This window comes from Phoca vitulina, unplaced genomic scaffold (genome assembly GCF_004348235.1).
Source record: "Phoca vitulina isolate PV1807 unplaced genomic scaffold, GSC_HSeal_1.0 scaffold42, whole genome shotgun sequence".
NCBI classification, from domain to species: Eukaryota; Metazoa; Chordata; class Mammalia; order Carnivora; family Phocidae; genus Phoca; species Phoca vitulina.
Genome location: NW_022589745.1, coordinates 7223084 through 7241694, shown reverse-complemented (window position 1 = coordinate 7241694; position 18611 = coordinate 7223084). Strand labels below are relative to the sequence as shown.

The 18611-nt window shown below is 44.8% G+C and overlaps 1 protein-coding gene across 1 annotated transcript in view; it reads right to left on the bottom strand.

Annotated features, from left to right (window-relative positions):
• Positions 1-4769: 4769 nt before the first annotated feature.
• GRHL1 (grainyhead like transcription factor 1) overlaps positions 4770-18611 on the bottom strand; it is a 49815-nt gene continuing 35973 nt past the window's right edge. Inside the window, exons 10-16 of the mRNA XM_032430088.1 lie at positions 16051-16138; positions 14659-14798; positions 13106-13143; positions 10873-10964; positions 10446-10531; positions 7616-7680; positions 4770-6507 (exon numbers count right to left, since the gene is read on the bottom strand). Of these exons, the coding sequence (XP_032285979.1) occupies positions 6393-6507; positions 7616-7680; positions 10446-10531; positions 10873-10964; positions 13106-13143; positions 14659-14798; positions 16051-16138 (624 nt within the window). The 3' untranslated portion in view covers positions 4770-6392. The remainder of the gene's footprint in view (positions 6508-7615; positions 7681-10445; positions 10532-10872; positions 10965-13105; positions 13144-14658; positions 14799-16050; positions 16139-18611) is intronic.

Genomic DNA, 18611 nt, shown 5'->3' with positions numbered 1-18611 from the left:
GCATCTGTTAAGTTCTTTGGCCTATTTTTTAATCGGGTAGTTTTGCTCTCTTATTGTTGAGTTTTAAGAGTTCTTTGTATATTATGAATAACAGTCCTTTATTAGATGTTTTCTGCAAATATTTCCTCCCAGTCTGTGCTTTTCTCATTCTCTTGACATTGTCTTTCACAGAGGAGGTGTTTTTCATCTTAGTCAAGTCCAGCTTATCAGTGATTTCTCTCATGGGTCCTGCCTTTGGTGTTCTGGATGTAAAGGAGGCCAAGGTCCTACAGACTAGACTGACTCAGGGCTGGCAAGTCAGGAGGGTCCTGAGGTTGGCAGCAAGAGCTTAACGTTGGCCCTGACAGCTGAAAGCCAGCGGTTCTGGTAGTCTTCCCAAACAGGCATGTGGAGAAACGTACTTGCCAGGAAGGGCAAGCCTAAGACTCAGCCTTTTACTCGTCTTTTTCTTAATGCCACGAACATCCCATCAGGCTCATAAAGCGTGAATCTTTCTCCTTGGTAACACGACCGAGACTGGGCAGACAATGATGGTTTTTATTAGACCAGCATTGCAGTCGACATCACGTAACCTCAGCAGACGAAGCTGTGCGGTATCTTCAGCTGATGGGATGAGAGAAGTTCTGAGACAGCAGGAAGGCTGGAACGGCTGAAGGAGGAGAGAGGGGAGAGTGGTCAGGGGTGGGGTCAGAAGGGTCAGCGGCCCAGATCCTGTCTCCACTGAAAGGACTTGGGCTTTTCCTCTGAGTTGAGCAGGGTTCTGAGCGGGAGAGGCTTCATCTGATGGACATTTCAGAAGGATCGTTGGGACTGCTAGACTGAGACTAAAATGAAGGGGCCCGTGGGTGGAAAGACTGAGTCCAGCTGGGTGACTGCCCAAGTCCAGGGGAGAGAAGGCAGTGAGCGGTGGTTGTGTTCGGGATGTGTTTCCAAGGGAGGAGCGGCAGGATCTTCTTGGAGATTGGAGGCAGGATGCAGAGAAAGGGAGGTTGGTGATGGCTCCAAGGTTTGTGTTTGGGGAGGCACAGGATTAACGTCGCCATTTGCTGGTGACCTTCCCCATGCGGAGACCATGCTGGGTGTGGGCTGAGCAGGAAAGGCCTGGGGCACGTCCTCAAGGCGCTAGCAGTCTGGGGCAGGGGTGGGGAGGAGCACGGTCACACATCTTAGCGGGTAGGTCCGCGACACTGTGGAGGCCCCAAGGGGGACGTCTAGACTTTGCTTGAGGGTGCAGAAAGGAAAGTGCCCAGCAGAGCCCTCAAGTTGGTGATGGGTGAGCAGAGTCACAAAGAATGGAGGGAGGGGCGCCTGGGGGGCTCAGTCTGTTGAGCGTCTGACTCTTGATCTCGATTCAGGTTGTGATCTCACGGTCGTGGGATCGAGCCCCGCGTCAGGCTCTGTGCTCAGTGTGGCGTCTGCTTCAGAGTCTCTCTCTGTCAAATAAATAAATAAAATCTTAAAAAAAAAAAAAAAATGGAGGTAAATTCTCCAGCCAAAACAGGGAGGAGACCTTGAGGAAACAGAAACAAGGGCACAAGGCAGGAGTCGTGAAGGGCAGGACTTCGGAGCTCGGGGACGTGCTCTCGGGACCGGGGGCACCGTGGACGCCGCAGGCAGGAGCCCTTTGTGGTTTATCCTGACGGGCTCTGACCCTCACCTGAGAGCGCGTGAGAGCCGAACAGGCCTCGAGGTGGGTGAGCCACAGGCTGGAATGGGAGCCCCTGCAACATGGAGACGGAGAGAACGAGAGGGCTGGAGGAAGGTACGCCAGGCCTGAAGGTCTGACAGGAGACTGGGCAGAGTCAAGGTGACCCCCGGTTTCTGGCTTGGCGGCAGCACAGGAGAAGCCCCGGGAGGAGGCTCACGATTGAGCAGGAAGAGTTTAGTCCACGTTGAAGTGCCTGGTGGTGAATGTCCAGGAGGCGGCTGGATCTAGAGCTGAAGGGAGAGCTCTGGATTGGAGGAAGGAATCTGGGCGTTGTTGCTGTTCAAGGGCCTAGGATCAGAGGACAGAGGAAATACCACAGCCTGGCCTCTGGGGACAGTGACACTCCGGGAGCAGGAGTGGGGTCAGAAGAGGGGTAGCTGGAAGCAGGAGCACCAGAGGAGTGCTGCCTGGTAAACATTCCTCTCTGTTCCTTCTCTGCCTCACTCCCCCCGGTCAGTTTCCCCAAAAGCCTGATTTCTATTTATGAAGCTGTGTTTGAGAGGAGAAGACTTCCATCCCAAGGCCGTGATGCTTCACCAGGGCACATACAAGCGGGGACGATCCAGTTGGAGGGAAACCCGGGACTTTTGCCCGGAATCCTGTGCCTAGGAATTTTCCCTCTTCTGGACTTGGACCGGGAGATGTAGTTTGAGGAATTATTGGCAACCATCTGGAGACTACACAAGGAGAGCCAAACTTAGGATGAGGCCCCCAAAGAAGGAAAGAAATTAGCTTGCTGGTGACATCAAGCTCCAGGATCAAGGTTTGCCACTTTTCAACTGGTATGTTACGCAAGTATTTGTACTTCCTTTATTGTTCAACCAAGCTTCAAGTGTTTCCACCACTTGCAGCAACCCCCACCTTCCAGCTCATACACCCGTCATGAAAGCCAAAGGTTCTTTAATGGCCGGTGCCCCACAGAGTAAAACAAGCAATTAGGTCGCCAGTAAGCGGGGAAAGTTTCCAGGGGAAACAGCAACGTGACCGTGGAAAGAAGTGGAGCTTTGGAATCGGACGGGCGTCTGTCTCTTCCTAGCAGTGTCATCTTCTGAACCTGAGTGTCGTCTGTGAGGTGGGGCGATTTCCCCCTTTCATTAGAGCCTATGAGGATTGGAGGACATTGTCAAGTGTCTGGGACAGGGTTAGGCAAATGGTATGGGAGGGACAGATGTCAGATTGCACTGAACCGAAGCGTACAAGAAATGAGGAAGTGGGACAACACACGGATTATTTGCTTCAAGGACATAAGTACAAATGGCCCCTGAACGTGAGGTTATGCTCAACTTCAAACAGAGCAGCCCAAGTCAAATCAGGAAGATGTTGGGACACAAACGCTTGTGCTCAGTGGGTAGGAATGTAAACTGGTTTGGCTGAGGGCAACTTGGCAGTATCTACAAACCACTTACTGAGCAACTGAGCATCGGCTGTGATTCGGCACTCTTCCGCCAAGAACTCATCCGACAGTTGCCCCGTACACGTATGTATGACAGACACGTCAGTCAGCCTGTTTCCTGCAGCCGTGCTCGTAATGCAAAGCCCGGCCTGGAGGCCTGGCGGCGGGCTCAGGTTAGAGGAGGAAACTGAGGCAAGAGTACAGTGCCGTCATTAAAAAGAACACATCTGAAGGGTAGTGATAAATGAAAACGCTTGCAAAAAACAGTACACGATTTGTGAAACAGCATGAATAGTACGCTTGAGTTTGCAGTGAGGATTCCTGCGCAGCCGTGGAGAAATTATGCCTGGTTATCTCTGGGGAGCAGGCTTAGGGAGGTAGGAAATTTCTCCGAGAAATCTTCTCATGGAGCTCAATATTCATTCTAATGGCTTATGTTTGTGTTTTTTTTCTTAGCACGTGTTACATTTATAATAAGACGATTAAGACACAGTTTGGCTACAAGATTTCAAGAGGGTGATGGCTAAAGCTGCTCAGGGCCGAGTGCGTGTGAGGCAAAGCAGACGTGAGCGGAGAGAGACCTTCCGTGTGCGTGCTGTTAGTCCGCACCTGCCGTGCTGGCCCTTGGGCTCGGGAGACAGGAGGCGTGGGTTCAGGCTCTGACGACACCACGCACTGATGGGGTGGCCTACACGCTGGGGACCGACATCACGGGTGAGATGCGGACGACACTGCTAGGCTGCCTCCGTCAGAAGCGGAGGGCTAGACGCCGTGCGTGTGAGGGCACGTCGCCCGGTCCTGCCGAGGCGCAGGCCCGCCGTCTCCTGGGGCTCCTTCCCTACCCAGCCTCGTCGGCCTCAGGAAACCACCTCCTCTGGAGCACGTTCTCTTAGGGACTTCTGCTTTACTGACTTTAAGCAGGCAAAGCCTACTCTGGAGCCTACCGGTCCAGGTCTAGCCTGGACTAATTTGGGAGCTTCTGACTTGTAAACAGTCTCTCTGCTAACTGTCAAGGGAGAAAGAAACGCAGCTGAATGTGGGAAGCTCGGGGAGAAGGGAATCCGAGGAGCTCCTGGAGCCCTGGTGAACGTGGAGTCCCGCAAAGGCTCTGAGCTGGGCTCTGGCACTGCTGAGTGACCAGGAGTGGAGCCTGCCCCTAGATTCTGGACTTGTGGCCTGAGCGTTAGAGTGGAAAATGAACAGATGCCACAGGAAATCTATCAGGGAGTTCATTTCATTAATTTGATCATGTATTCATTAGAAATTTCTATTAGTGTCTGTCATATTTAGGCCTCAGATTACCTGAATAAGCTATAACAGCTGTTTGATTTAGAAAGTCTGATGAACTGAAACATTGTTGGTAGATTTTTAAACCAAACTTTTTTCTGTTTAGCTTTTAAAAACTAAGAACCCTTGAGATTTTAGGGTCTGAAAGTGTATGCCTTCAGGTTTAGTCATTAAAGTTTGGTAACAAGCTGAAAAATTATTCAGGGCTCCCTTATTTAAGAGTTACTTGGGTCATGTCAGAAACCTGTAAGGAAAAACTAAGATGAAGGAAAAGACAAGAGTATCCATTTGAGAAATGAGGAGAAAATGCTAAGGAGAGTCTTTTCAGCTCTACTAGTTTAAGATCTCACATTCTGCATTACTGACTAATGAAAGGATAAAGTCAAATGGAGTAACAGGAAATGACATATTATGAAATAGACATATAAAATTTAATCCCTTTGGTTTAAAATACATCTTCAATGATACAATTAAAAACAAGCAAGACAAAAATTTATTTCATAAAACAAAATATAAAATAGTTATGACCCGTGTCCCATGATATCGTATCTTAGAAAACCAGCAATTTAGTTCACATACTTCATTAGAATATTTTAATGTAAAAATGTAACCATCAATCCTACTTATACAAATGACCTATTCTAGCTCCCTGAACCTAGATACCCGTGATTTTATTTCTGTTATAAAATTACACTTTTTAGTACTTTTATATATTTAAACATGTATACAAAATGTTCCCCTGCCATAGTAATACAGTCTCATAAACTCATGAATGCTTTCTAGAATTATTAGCATACAAGACAATCAAAGCTTGAAGGCTCTGAAACACGATAAAACAGAAATCACTTCTTGTAAGAGGAAGATGAGGAAGGACTCCCCTTTGGGTCATATCACCTAGTACACAACAATCACACATGTGTTGTAAGGACTGTGTGTTCACTCTCTCAGGTACGTACAAACTGATATTAGCCTACACAACAGATAGGAATTGCAGTAGTGTTTTTCCTATACTTCATTTGTTAAAACAGTACAGAAATCCGAATAACAACACTCTCAAGAGCAAACAGAATCTCTGCCATTTGAGAAGGTTTTGCTATGCTCTGGGATGACTGCTGTTTGGGAAAACACAGACAAAACATTTCAATGCGTTCCACTAAGCACAGTACTCGATCTGCTTGGTATACATTACCAAAAATAACTTAACCTTTCATTTAGGGAAAGTCTTCAAGGTAGACCTTATTGCATCTCTTCACTCTATGTACAGACACCACATTTATATATTATCTATTTGTATAAGACACGTATATACACATTTACAGACACAGGCCTTCAAAAATGTATTGCACTTATATACAACGCAGCGTCAGCTTAACTGATTCATACTGTAACCTATTTCAGTTCTTCGTAAGAAAGGCAGTTGGTATGTTCAAGAAAGTTGCAAAGGAAGATTCAGTAACATGCTCTATGTGAGTAAACATTTTCTGGAGGCTGAGAGGCTGAGGGAGAAAGGGCGCATCCTCTCCTCTTTGGATGCCGCTCCCACTGCCCTGAGGCAGTCAGAGTTACTCTGAGTTCAGGCAAGGGCACGAAATCCTTAAACCCAAGCCCACTGCCTTTTCTGACTTGCACTAGTGAGCAAGCAGGCCCACTAACATTGAAGAGACAAGGTATATCTACCTTGCCCAATATTTTTATAAATAATGTAGCAGATATTCCAAAGGTTCCCAGAGAGTCTATTAAATCTTAGAACAAAGTTTTTACTTTTAATCCTAAGTACTGATATCAGAAAATTCAAACATAATGGTGTAAGGATTTCTGTTGTCTGAAAACGCCAATGCAGTATGTCGAACGGTATCTACAAGCCAAATGCAGCGCCATCTCCAACTCGAAAGGAGTCCCTTCCGTTGACACCCACCCATACCTGCGATGTGCCTGTGGCCGGCCAAACAGTAAGACCCACGTAACCTTCCTTGGACTCGCTGGGAGTGGTGGGCCAGCGCGCCCTTAGATCTCAGTGAGGGTGAGTCTGTACGACCCCCCCGCTTCTTCAATCTGCAGCTGGAAGGTGTCTTCATTGGAGTAGTGCTTCACGATGTTGTCGTCCATGTTCACCAGAATCCTGGAAGAGGAAAAGCAGGACAGGTCTCCTCACTGCTGCCCGACACGGGAGGCGCCGGAGTTACCAGACCTCCCGCAGCCCCGATGCCCTCACCTACGACGCCCAGGGAGTGTCCGCGCCTAGCTCGTAAGACTGGCCGAGGACTCTGTGACAGACTCCAGGAAAGCTCTTCTAACAGTGTCGGGCCCGGGATGAAACAAGGCATACTAGCTTATTTGCTGTTATTACTTCAGCGTGTAGGAATCGCTCAATAAACAGGAGCTATTACAATGCACAAAGTAAGTCTACAGAACAAGCACCTCGTTGATCTGGCTTTAGAAGCATATTAGTCAAATTAACCTATGGGATCTGAAGCCACAGCTCCCTGACCAATTATCTTCCCTGGCAAGTTATCCTCAAAGTTTAACTGAACTACTAGTAAGTCTAACCCTTCCCACTAGGCTCATCCAGAAAATTCCAATTAGGATTTGCTTTAGAATGAGGCCAAACGATTCTTGTACCATACTCTGCTTACCCATGTCAAATAGCATAGTCACTTAAGTGAAATGGAACTAAAAATATCAATTTCTGGACAAGGAAGCAATGTTCTATGATTGAAAACACAAGGCAGATTACAGTAGGGGGAGCAAGGACTGAACCTGAACCAAGGCCTTGGCACTAACCTGCTACCTGATCTTGGACATCACAGGCTCTGCCTCAGCTGCCATGTCTATAAACTAAGGATATCACACCCAGCTCAGAGGGCGATGTGGAAGTTAAGCACCACACGAAGTGCCTGATCCAGTGCTTGACTCAGGACGGGGGCTCAACAAATGGGGTAGCACTTGCTGTTACCCTGACTAAATTTCATGACATGCTCTGGAATTTGGAGCCACTTCACTGCTGCCAAGCACGGGAAGAGCAAATGAAAATTTTACTTGAAAAAAATCCACAAAGATGTCTTAGAAAGGCAGATCAATTTTATATGGATAATTTAAGGAAAAAATACATCCCTGCATTCAGGTTTCTCTAACTTTTTCTAGACTGGGCACAAATGCACGTGAGTCGCATTAATGTTACAGAATATTAACGTTATTTAGAAGTACTAGGAATGCCAGTTAACGCTTACCCTTTTTTACATTTCTTGAATATTTTCCCAATCTTATCATGGGGCACATCATATTTGTCTGAGATCTAAAAGAACAAAAGAAAATAATTACAAGATGCTGATCTCAAGGCTTTAAAACACAAACTATAACTATAAATACTGTGGTACAGTCACTCAGTTTTCCGTCTTTCAAAAATGCACGAAACCCACGTGTACTGGGGGAGGGGGTGTTACCTGCCTTTGGAGGGAGCTGCAGTCAGGTGTCTGTTATTTCCCCCAGCTTACTGAGGTCTCTCCGTGTGTTATACGGTCATCTTTTTAAAAATGACTACCCTATAGAGCAGTTTTAGGTTTATAGCAAGCCGGCCCAGGAAGTACAGTTGCTCAGTGCCCCACGGCAGCCCCAGTACTCACATCTCACGTCGGGGCGGCGCTTTTGTTATCGTGACGAGACCACATCGCTACAACACTATGAACTAACACCCACAGTTTACAGTCGGGGTCACACCCTACGGGCTGTGAGCAGTGAACAGTGACATGGACCCACACCATCACGAGCGCTCTGCTCAAGCGCACAAAGGCCCCGCTCTGGAGTCGACACATCTGAGTTGAACCAGCTCTGATTTGCTTTCGACACAAGTCACAGTTCGGATCCCCAGCCTCCCCTCCTCAGGAAAGGGAGACTCTCACTTCCTATAGCACAGGACTGCTGTGAGGATTACTCCGTGTTCAACACAGAGCAGGAGTTAACTTCAGATACAGAATATTGGAAGGAAAACAACACTTTTAATGTCCCATAGCCCAGAAGAAACATCAAAGTCCCTGATCACAAACCAAGACTGCACCTCTGCCAGTTCTACCTAGAGCCTCTCGGAGAGCAGCACAGACTCCCATAAAACCCCAAGGCTCTGGCTAACGTGGCTGCAGCCGCTGGGGTGTGGCCCTCAGGCCCTCCTGAGCCTCAGCTCTTCCACCCCCTTTTCATGATCCGTGAGGGTCCACACAGAGCGGTGAAATCAGTGTGGTATCGAGTGTGCGGGTTTCCTTTCGGGGCACAAAGGAGAGAGGATGAATTAATCCAAGGATAAGCTGATTCAGTCTACACCAAATGCTTTATCTGGAATTGTGCAGACCATCCCCAAACTGGGGTTACCGCCAACCCTCCATCTGAACAGCAAAACTCAAAGGAGCACTGAGAAAGGGGGCCTCAGAAGGCCAACCTGCAGACTGCTTTCAAGCTAACAAAAGCACCCAGTTCAAACCAAATCTAAGCTCCCATCATCCAAACAAATCCATTTCTCTTCTGTATCACTGGGTAATAATTCCTTGTGTATTTATGAAGCATCAATTAGGAAACCCCAGGCCTGAGAGACACATGATACTGACGAATTCTTTATGGGTGTGAGCACGTTGTATTTACACAGTAAGTCTCATCACTTCTTTTTTCTCCATAATTAAGACTTTGCACAGCTCTGAAGAAATGAGGAAAGGTTATCAGAAGACAAGGTAAGAAAGAGTAATCTAGGAGAAATCGCACGAAGCTGAAAAACAGAAAGCAGAGGCTAATGTTGGTGCTGGCTTTGCACGGGGAGGGAATGTGCTCAGAGACACCTGTGAGCTCAGGGACCCTGAGAGACCACAGCTCCCCAGTCCACTGTCCCCTCGCCCTGCTTTAGTTTTCTTCACTGCATTTATCTGTGAAGTGCCTGGAAAATTACTTCTTAAATTTCTTTGCCTACTTTCTTGTCCCTATCTTCCTAACTGGACCCTAAGCTCCATTCCGCAATGTATCACTTACTCTCGTGACTCTAGTAGCTAGAACAGAACCTGGCACAAAGCAGGTGCTTAACAAACATTTGTTAACTTAATTCAGCACACTGCACTTGTCAGGGGAGCCGGGGGAAACCCATTTCCAGTGACGCACATGCTTTGAACTCAAAGATGCCTATGATTTATAGGGGTTGGTAAATATCAGGGTACAGTGCTGATTTCTTGAATTGCATCCCAGGGCAAAGCCAAAATGGCCTCCTTCTCATGCTATCTCTTGCTGATGTCCCAGAAGGGCTAGCTGGGGTCAGTTTGCTCAGTGCTGAGGTCTTAGTGGGAAGGATTATGGTTATCACTGGCTACACATCTAAATTTTCTCAAATAGGCTTTGGGTAAGGACTCGATACAAGCTTGGTCATTCCCCAGGATGGGGAGTTTCAAAGGCAGACCAAGGAGCCATTGTTTTTATGCATGAAGTTTTTAAGGATTTCTATTTGATTGAAAATAATTTTTGTGAGCTTCTAAACAGTTTGTTAAATGGCAATTTTCCTTTAACCAAGTATATTAAAACTATTTCAGGGGTGCCTGGGTGGCATGGCTGGTTAAGCTTCCAACTCTTGGTTTTGGCTCAGGTCATAATCTCAAGGTCCTGGAATTGAGCCCCGCTTCAGGCTCCATATTCAGCGTGGAGTCTGCTTGAGATTTTCTCTCTCCCTCTCACTCTGCCACTCCACCTTGTGCTGGCTCTCTCTCTAAAATAAATAAATAAAATCATAAAAAAAAACCCCACCCAAAACCCTATTTCATAGATCACCACAAAAGCAGTCAATTCAGTTGACTAGACATTCCTCAGAAGTTTCTATCTACCAACTAGTGTGCTGGGTGTGGTGATGTGAGGCCCAGTGGGGAAGGCCCTGCAGACAACTGAGGGCCCCACAAGACTGGATGAAACGTGGGCTATGCCACAGGCAGGCTTCAGAGATTTCAGTATAACAAGGAATCTGGGTGGCCTGATAAAATGTGTTTCAATGGCATTCTACTTAAGTCTGTTTAAAAAGAGCATTTCTAAGCTTATACTACTTACAGCCTCCATCAAGCCTTTCAAAGACGGAGTCTTGAGCATCAGGGCATCAAAGACTTCCTCTGACTCCTTTCGTACGTAGAGCAGCACTAATCCCCAGCCAGGAATAAGAAGGCAGGGGAAAGAAAAAGGACACAGTTATTCATACGAGAAAAATGAGAGAACAGATCCTAGATGCTGGTTAAACCGCAACGAGACATCCACATCAAGAACAGTAAACATGAAGCAATATCAAATCATCTTGAGGAATACAGCTTTCAGTTTCTCTCAACTCTGCTATAAGTCCAAGCTTCAAGCCAAGAGCTGGTCTGATGGAAAAATATTCAAGAAAGTCAAGCTAGACAAGATTTGCTTAAGCAATTCATGCTTTTGACAGATTCAGAATTCACTTCTATTTGACAACTGCCACAAGAACTGTAAACCAACGCACCTCTCTTTGGTTCTTCTATTCGAGTCAGCTTAGCAGGAGGTGCAATCGCAAAATCATCCTCCGATCCATATGGACCCCTTTTCAAGTTAGATCTGCAGACAATCCAAATGAGGTGATTAGTGACTTCAACTTCAATCCCTTGCGGAAACAGAAAAGAGTTTTAGGGTATATCACTGAAGTTTAGTTTTAATATGACCTTCATTCTTTATCTGGTCTGGCTTCCTTAGTTTATGGATGAAAATCTGAGGCCCAAGGGAAGGCACGGACTGAACCAGCTCGCACTATTTAACGGCAGAGCTGGGACTATACTGAGGTCGCCTGCCAGACACGCCCACTGCTCTGACACTAAATCAAGCTGGATTCTTAGAAACAGAGAGCTTCTTTTCAGGAAGCATTTTATGGAGAAGGTAGGATTTGAGCTATAAACACACACACACACACACACACACACACACACACACACACACACACAAAGGTGGTAACAAAGGAGAGAACATGTTAACAAAGGGGGGAAGTGCAATCAGCAGAGCCAGGCTGGCTAAAATAGAATGCTCTGTAGGAAGACAAATCCAGAAGGGCAGCCTGGACGCTAGAGGGAATACCTTGATCATCTGGCTTTAAGGAATTTTAGACTCAGTTGCAGGCTTTGAAATCTTTCAAAGTTTCGTGAAATAAGAATGCTGTAATCAAAGCGTGTGGTAAAGACTGGAGGGGACTCTAGGAGCCACATGCAGAAGAACCTGTTACAGGACTCTGTGGATGATCACAGCATAAAATTCGAAAGGGTTCGAATACAGTAGCGTCAGTGCAAATAAAAAGAGGAAATAGACACCAGTGTGTTTGAAGAAATAAGTTACGGGGTTCAAATTCTACTTCGTGAGGGGGTTCACTGTGGGTGAGCAAGAAAACAGTACAATAACTGAAAATGAAGAAAGAGTGCTTGGTTTTGAGCAGAAGGATGACTTCAAGAATACGGGCTGGGCCTTAAAATACTCCATCTGTTTCACTTTCCACCACATACCAGGCCTCCCATGAAAGCACCTGAGGTGTGTCTGAGCACGTCAAGAGTTCGAGAGGCAGTGGAGGATGGCCTTCAGAGAAAAGGCTCCCTACTCAACATGGATCTGAAAGGGGAGCCCCGAAAAGGGGACCAGACCCTCAACATGGTCGAGCGCTTAGTAGGGGGTCTGCCGGTGTGGATAGTCAGGGCCCGAGTGGGCCAACGGAGAGTACCCATGTGTCAGGGGACAGTGACTCCTCCGCAGTAAGGAGCACACCCAGGGCCAGGTTCCTTCTCCAAAAGGGAGGAGGGTTTCTTGGAGAAGCAGCTCATCCTCAAGCTGGGGAAGGGAAAGCACGAGTGCCCAGATGTGAGGGAGCACTCAGGAAGCTGGGGGGGGGCACGCTGAAGGGACTCAGAAGCAGCTGGAAGGACTCCAACTGACCTTCTAGGACAATTTGAGCAAAGTGAATGATAGCAATGATTTGCAACTTGTTAAACAGAGCCGGAAACTATAAGTCCATACCGGTAATAAAGAAAAAGTTAATAAATTGAAAGTCTGATGAGGAATGAAATTTTCACAAAGCAACAAAGCACCTCCCCACAAAACACTACAAAAGGGGGACAGGTGCCCTCACGGCGGAGAAGCCTGGCAGACACCACCTTGATCAAGTGATCAAAGTGAACAGCATCAGCAGGGGGTAAAACAAAATTATGCCACTTGACAGGACAAACTGGGAACACAGTGTTATGTCTACAACATTCCTGCCAAGATACATAATTACCTGAATCTAATCATGAGAAAACAACAAACAGACCCAAACTGAAGGACATTCTATGAAGCAAATGGCTTATAATCTTTAAAAGTATTAGGTCAGGAAAGTCAAGGAGACACTGAGACTGTTCGAGGCTAAAGGAGATTAAAGAGACAACTACACACACGGTGTGAGTCTGAACTGGATCCTTTTAGGCAATAAAGGACATTATTGGAACAACTGACAAAACCTGAACAGAACGTCTTGTTAATATGGCTCTGTTATGTGGGAGACTGTCCTCTTTTGTAGGAAATATACACTAAAGTGTTTAGGAATGACAGGTCACTGAGTCTGCAGCTTACCCTCAAATGGCTCAGGAAAAAATGAGTTCTTTGTATTGTACTTGCAATTTTTCTGTAAGTTTAAGGTTGTTCAAAAATAGAAAGAATTTATTAAAACAAAACAAAACAAACCTTACCCTTCCCCCTCCAATTCTTCTGGGGCAATAGGAAGAACCTAAGACCAAAACAACAACAACAACAAAATTAGATTGCTTTTCTAGTATATGCTCAAAATATTTCAAACCATAAGTGACATATTTCTAAAATGAAAATAATTTTGAATTTATCTGGTCTAATACAAAATCCTTTAGCCTTCTTTTTCTTTTTTTTTTTTTTTTTTAAAGGTTTTATTTATTTATTTGACAGAGACACAGTGAGAGAGGGAACACAAGCAGGGGGAGTGGGAGAGGGAGAAGAAGCAGGCTTTCCACAGAGCAGGGAGCCCAATGTGGGGCTCGATCCCAGGACCCCAGGGTCATGACCTAAGCCGAAGGCAGATGCTTAACGACTGAGCCACCCAGGTACCCCTAGCCTTATTTTTCAATAACCAGATTCTTAAAGGCATCTTGAACTCCTCTAAAGCAGGGGTTAGCAAATTAGGGCCCATGAGCCAAGTGTGGCCAATGCCTATTTATATAAACATTTATGGCACACAGACACGCTCATTCATGGGCACGTTGTTTATAGCTGTTTTGGCACTACAATGGCAGAGTGGAAGAGTCACAACAGACACTGTGTGACTCCAAAAGCCTAAAATATTTACTATTTGAGCCTTTACAGGAAAAGTCTGCCGACCCCTGCTCACCCCAAAGCTTCTCATTAGAAATTGGATACATGGTTGGGGCATCTGGGTGGCTTAGTTGGTTATGTGTGCAACTCCTGACTTCAGCTCAGATCCTGCTCACTGAGGGTCGTGAGATCGAGCCCTGTGTACGGCTCCACGATAAGCGACGAGTCTCCTTGAGATTCCCTCTCCCTCTGCCCCTCCCCACACCACGTGCTCTCTCTCAAATAAACCTTAAAGAAAAAAAAAAAAAAGAAAAAGAAACTGGATACATTGGCAATGCCCTCTCAACCCCCAAAACTAAAAAATCATTAACCCATATAAATCTGTGCACAAAATGCATGGCAGACTATCTTCTTCATATTTTTTTAAGCTCTGCATAGAAAGCAGGCTCCACTCTATCCAAGCTGCTATCTCCACTAAGCTTCTGCTCAGAGCAGGGTGTGGCTAGTTGTGACCTTTTATGTTAATTGCCAAGATATGGCTATGTGTCAACTATGATTCAGTAACTGAAACAATGAAAAGAGCCTTCGGATGTTCTTTCTTCCATCATGGCTACCTACCCTAAGTATTCCTGTGGCTTTTCCCTCCTGCCCAGAACCATGTAAGTTAAATCCACAAGATCATAGACTCAGACTCCAAACTATGTCACTATTCTAGCATTTTTTAAAATGAACTAAGACATAAATACATACATACATACAGAGTGAAGTTGACAGGTTTGGTACTTCATTTCCATCAACAACGCTTACATCCACTTTACTGTAAGGACATCATGTCACCCCAACTGAATATTCCAGAAGGCTGACCCATAACACTGGTCAAACCTCACTAAATTTTGGCTTCTGTTTACCATGAATGCCAAAGACTTTCTCTTGCAGCCACCCTGGGATCCTGGTTACCTACGTGAGCACCCCGCTGAAGGTTGGCAAAGTGCACGTCGGGAATGAAGAGGACAGGCTGAGTATCAAGATCAATAAAGGGCTTGAAAACTGTGATATCCATTCGTTTGTGAGAGGGAAGCAGTGGCACTTTAACATCGGAAACTGAAAAAAAAAAAAAAATAATGCCACCACAGTCAACCACCTATAGACACATACTGGATGCAGGCCACAGAGCATCCTCCTCAAATTTAAGAAACTTACATGGCAGCACTACATAAGGTTACAGGTCATGTTGCCTGAATTAAGAGGAAAATCACAGTTCACGTGAAGAAATATGCTGCTTATATTTATACTAAAATCAATTGAACATCTTAGAAAATCAGAAAAGGCTACTTTTAAACATACACAAAATTTGGAACAGAGGCAAAGCATATTTAATTTTTGTCTGAAAGGCTAAGACTTACAACCGTATAAACATAATTCAGAAGTCATTTCACCTTAGCTGTCCTGATTAAATAATTTACATTCTTACAGCAATGTACTCTTCACCTTGAGAACATTCACCTTTATACCTCCAACTTCACCTCAGCACTTAACCTCAGAGAGGCTCAGAGTAAGTGTCACTGACTAGGTTTTTTATTTATTAAATTATAGACTTCCTCTTCCCCTGTCATCTGCCCTGAAGCCCTTGGTGATGAACTCTCCTGGTCAGTCTCTCTGAAGTGACATCGGGATTCTGCACTTTGATCCCACCTGGAGAACCTAACACACTGGGCTGCAGGGCAAACGCCTGCTGAGCTAGACAGACTGCTCAGAGGCTCGCTGCTCGCGGCCCCCGTACTACCAATGACACACCACCCACCACCACCAGAGAGCAGCATTTCCCCCTCGCAGCGGAGAGATACAGGATTTTGTGAATATGAGTACTGGTCACATTAAAAAAAAAAAAAAAAAAAGGAAAGAAATAAAGCTTTCCTGGTGAAATGTCCAAACAGGAGCCCTACAGATTCTGAAACGTCAGAATACTATACATAAGAAAACTACACGCATTTAGAAGTGAGACATCCTGAATTCTCGAGAGCGTTATTATTATTCTTAAAGATCTAGACAAGTCCCGGTTTTATCATCAGCTATTCAGATAGAAGACGTGTTATTTTTCAGGACTGGAATCAGTAACCCAAACTAAAGCTAACTGCCAAAATATCTGAACTCTGGAAAAACTCAAGAATCCTTTTCTGTCGTTCCCCCAAGAAAATGACTCCGATCAGCCATTCATCTGCTTGTGTAACAATAAAGGAAGCAATGCTACCACTTCACAGCATTAAGTATCCACTATTGTATCTTTTGCTTGAAAACCCTAGTCACCATTCTAAATGGAAAAGATCTGAAACGTGGCGGAAACATTTCTACTTACAGGCATTCAACTGGGAGCTGGGGTCAGTACACTTGCCTTTTCTTTTGCTTTGTTTTCGTTCTTCATCCCTGATTTTCCTTTCAGCTCCCTATAGGTCAAGAGAAGACAAGGCATGATTCTGTTTAACTGATCCTCTTTAAAATATTTAATTCTTATCTGATGAATGGGAAAAAATATCTCCTCTCTGGAGATGAACTCCATTAATATATTCATGGAGCTTATCATAGTAGTTTCCTCTAAAAAGCCTATTTTTTCCCCTTTTTTTTGAGAGGGAGGGGGAAAGAGAGGATCTTAAGCAGGCTCCATGCCCAGTGTGGAGCCAGACGCAGGGCTCCATCTCACAACCTGAGATCATGACCTGAGCCCAAATCAGGAGTCCAATGCTTAACCAATCAAGCCACCCAGGTGCCTCTAAAAAGCCCGTTCTTAAAACTGTTTAACTGTGTGAAATCATGGGGAAATAACATCTACTTAAAAAACAAATAAAGGAAAATTCCTCTCAATAATGGATGTGGCCAGGTTAAATGAAAAGCTGAAAAAAATCTGCTAATGTACTACATTGCCTTCAAAAACCTAAGTGACCGGTCCCATTGTCTAGTAACCAAGTTGACCCTGCTTTGAGTGTACTTGCCGATATGGGCAACGTTATCATTGGAAGTGTGATTCTGCCCAAGGACGTGGCATCAACCAAGTGACAGATATGAACAACTATAACTCCTAAAAGCAAAGATTTAAGTAGAAATCTGCGTAATCACTTAAAAGAGAAAAAGTGTACTCCCAAATCCTATAAAGAGGACCTATACACACAATATATATCAACTACACAGAGAATGGCAGTGCCGTGCAATTGAACCCACAAAAATAAAAAACAACCATATTAATAACAAACATGACCTAAAATTAAGCATGTATAACAAAAACATAACTATTAATTAATCATTTTGCTTCACCTGTTAGCATTTATTTCTGGGTGATACAGGTTTCTTCACAAAGTTACCCAGTTAAGTCTGAACAAGAGCTTATTTTTCTGCAAATAAATTCCCTGATAGCAAAGAGAGGCAATGAAAATCATCCCACAGATCCTGGCACTATTATATAATGAAACCACATTTTAAAAAACAGAATACAAACCACCTTCTGCCTCTTCTAGAAGGTGTTAATACACTAACATATTGGTAAACATACAATCTGCTTTTATAAAAATTGCTCTGTAATGCTGACATAAACATCATCTCCTCGACACAGAAAAACAGGTCAATATCCCCAGTCTCCCACCCATTACCATATAGCTGGTCTGTATCTCTCTCAGTTCTTTCCAACAGTCTGACAGTAGCTTCCCTCTGATGATAAATTATACTCCCCAAAAGGTAGTTTTAAAAAATAAGACATTTCCCTCCACATTTATCAGCACCATCCATAAAGAATAAGGGACTTGTGCTTTCACTCAAGATGGGACTATCACAGGCCAGACTTACCCTCTACCCTGAAACAACTTAAAAAAAAAGACAGATGCATGAAACAAGGATTTTTAAGGTCAGGGCCCCAGGCAACAAAGAACAGGGATCCCTAAGAGACAAGAACAAGCAAGATGAGCTTCACAGCTCCCAGGTGTGGCACAGGGACAGACGCCCAGAGGTCTGCTCCATCCAGGTTCCCTGGGTCGAGAGACAGTGTTGAAAATCCAGGGAGAGATCAAGGAAGCAGGACAAAGTAGCAACGGGGAAAGAGTTACATAGAAAGAACCCCAGAGATCTTTGGAGGGTCCAATACTGAGTAGTCAGTCCAGTACTGAGAGAGAAACAGGTGTAAGGAAGTTACCTGAGGTTGGGGGAAAAGTGCTCAGAAAAACTAGAGAATAGTGTCTGAAACTCACACAGGGAAGACAGTGCCTCTTCCCACCAGACTGGAGAAACTTAACATCCACAGGGTAGTTGGTAGAACAGTCAGGAAAACCTCAGCTCAGTTGTGGAGAATAATTAGCTGACACTGAGCACTAATCCAGACTCACCTATCAAACTGTAAAAGTAAGACCAGAAAGGATCAAAATGTTTCCAAGTAACTTCACTAGCTCTCAGGACAAAGCTCAAGAAGATTCAAAAGATGACAAAACCATCCAGCACCAGACAATGTAAAACTCACAATGTCTAGTATCCCATAAGATTGCCAGGCATGTAAAGAAGCAGGAAAACACGACTGTATGAGGAGGATATCAAACCACTGAAACCAGCCCAGAAACGACACAGAATTCAGGCAAGGACTTTAGCACAGTTATTATAACTGCATTCCATATGTTCAAAAAGTTAGTAAAAAAAAACACATATTGAAACAAGAAAGCTATAAAACAGACCCAAATTGATCTCCCAGAGACAAAAACTACAACACCTGAGATGGAAAATACACTCGATGGGATTAATGGCAGTATGGATAGGGTGACGGAAATACTGATGTAAAACTTTAGGACATTAACAACAGAAAGTATCCAAAATGAAACACAGAGAGAAAAGGCAATCCTAGAAAATGAACAGCACCAGGGAGCTGTGGGACTGCAAGCACCATGTGTG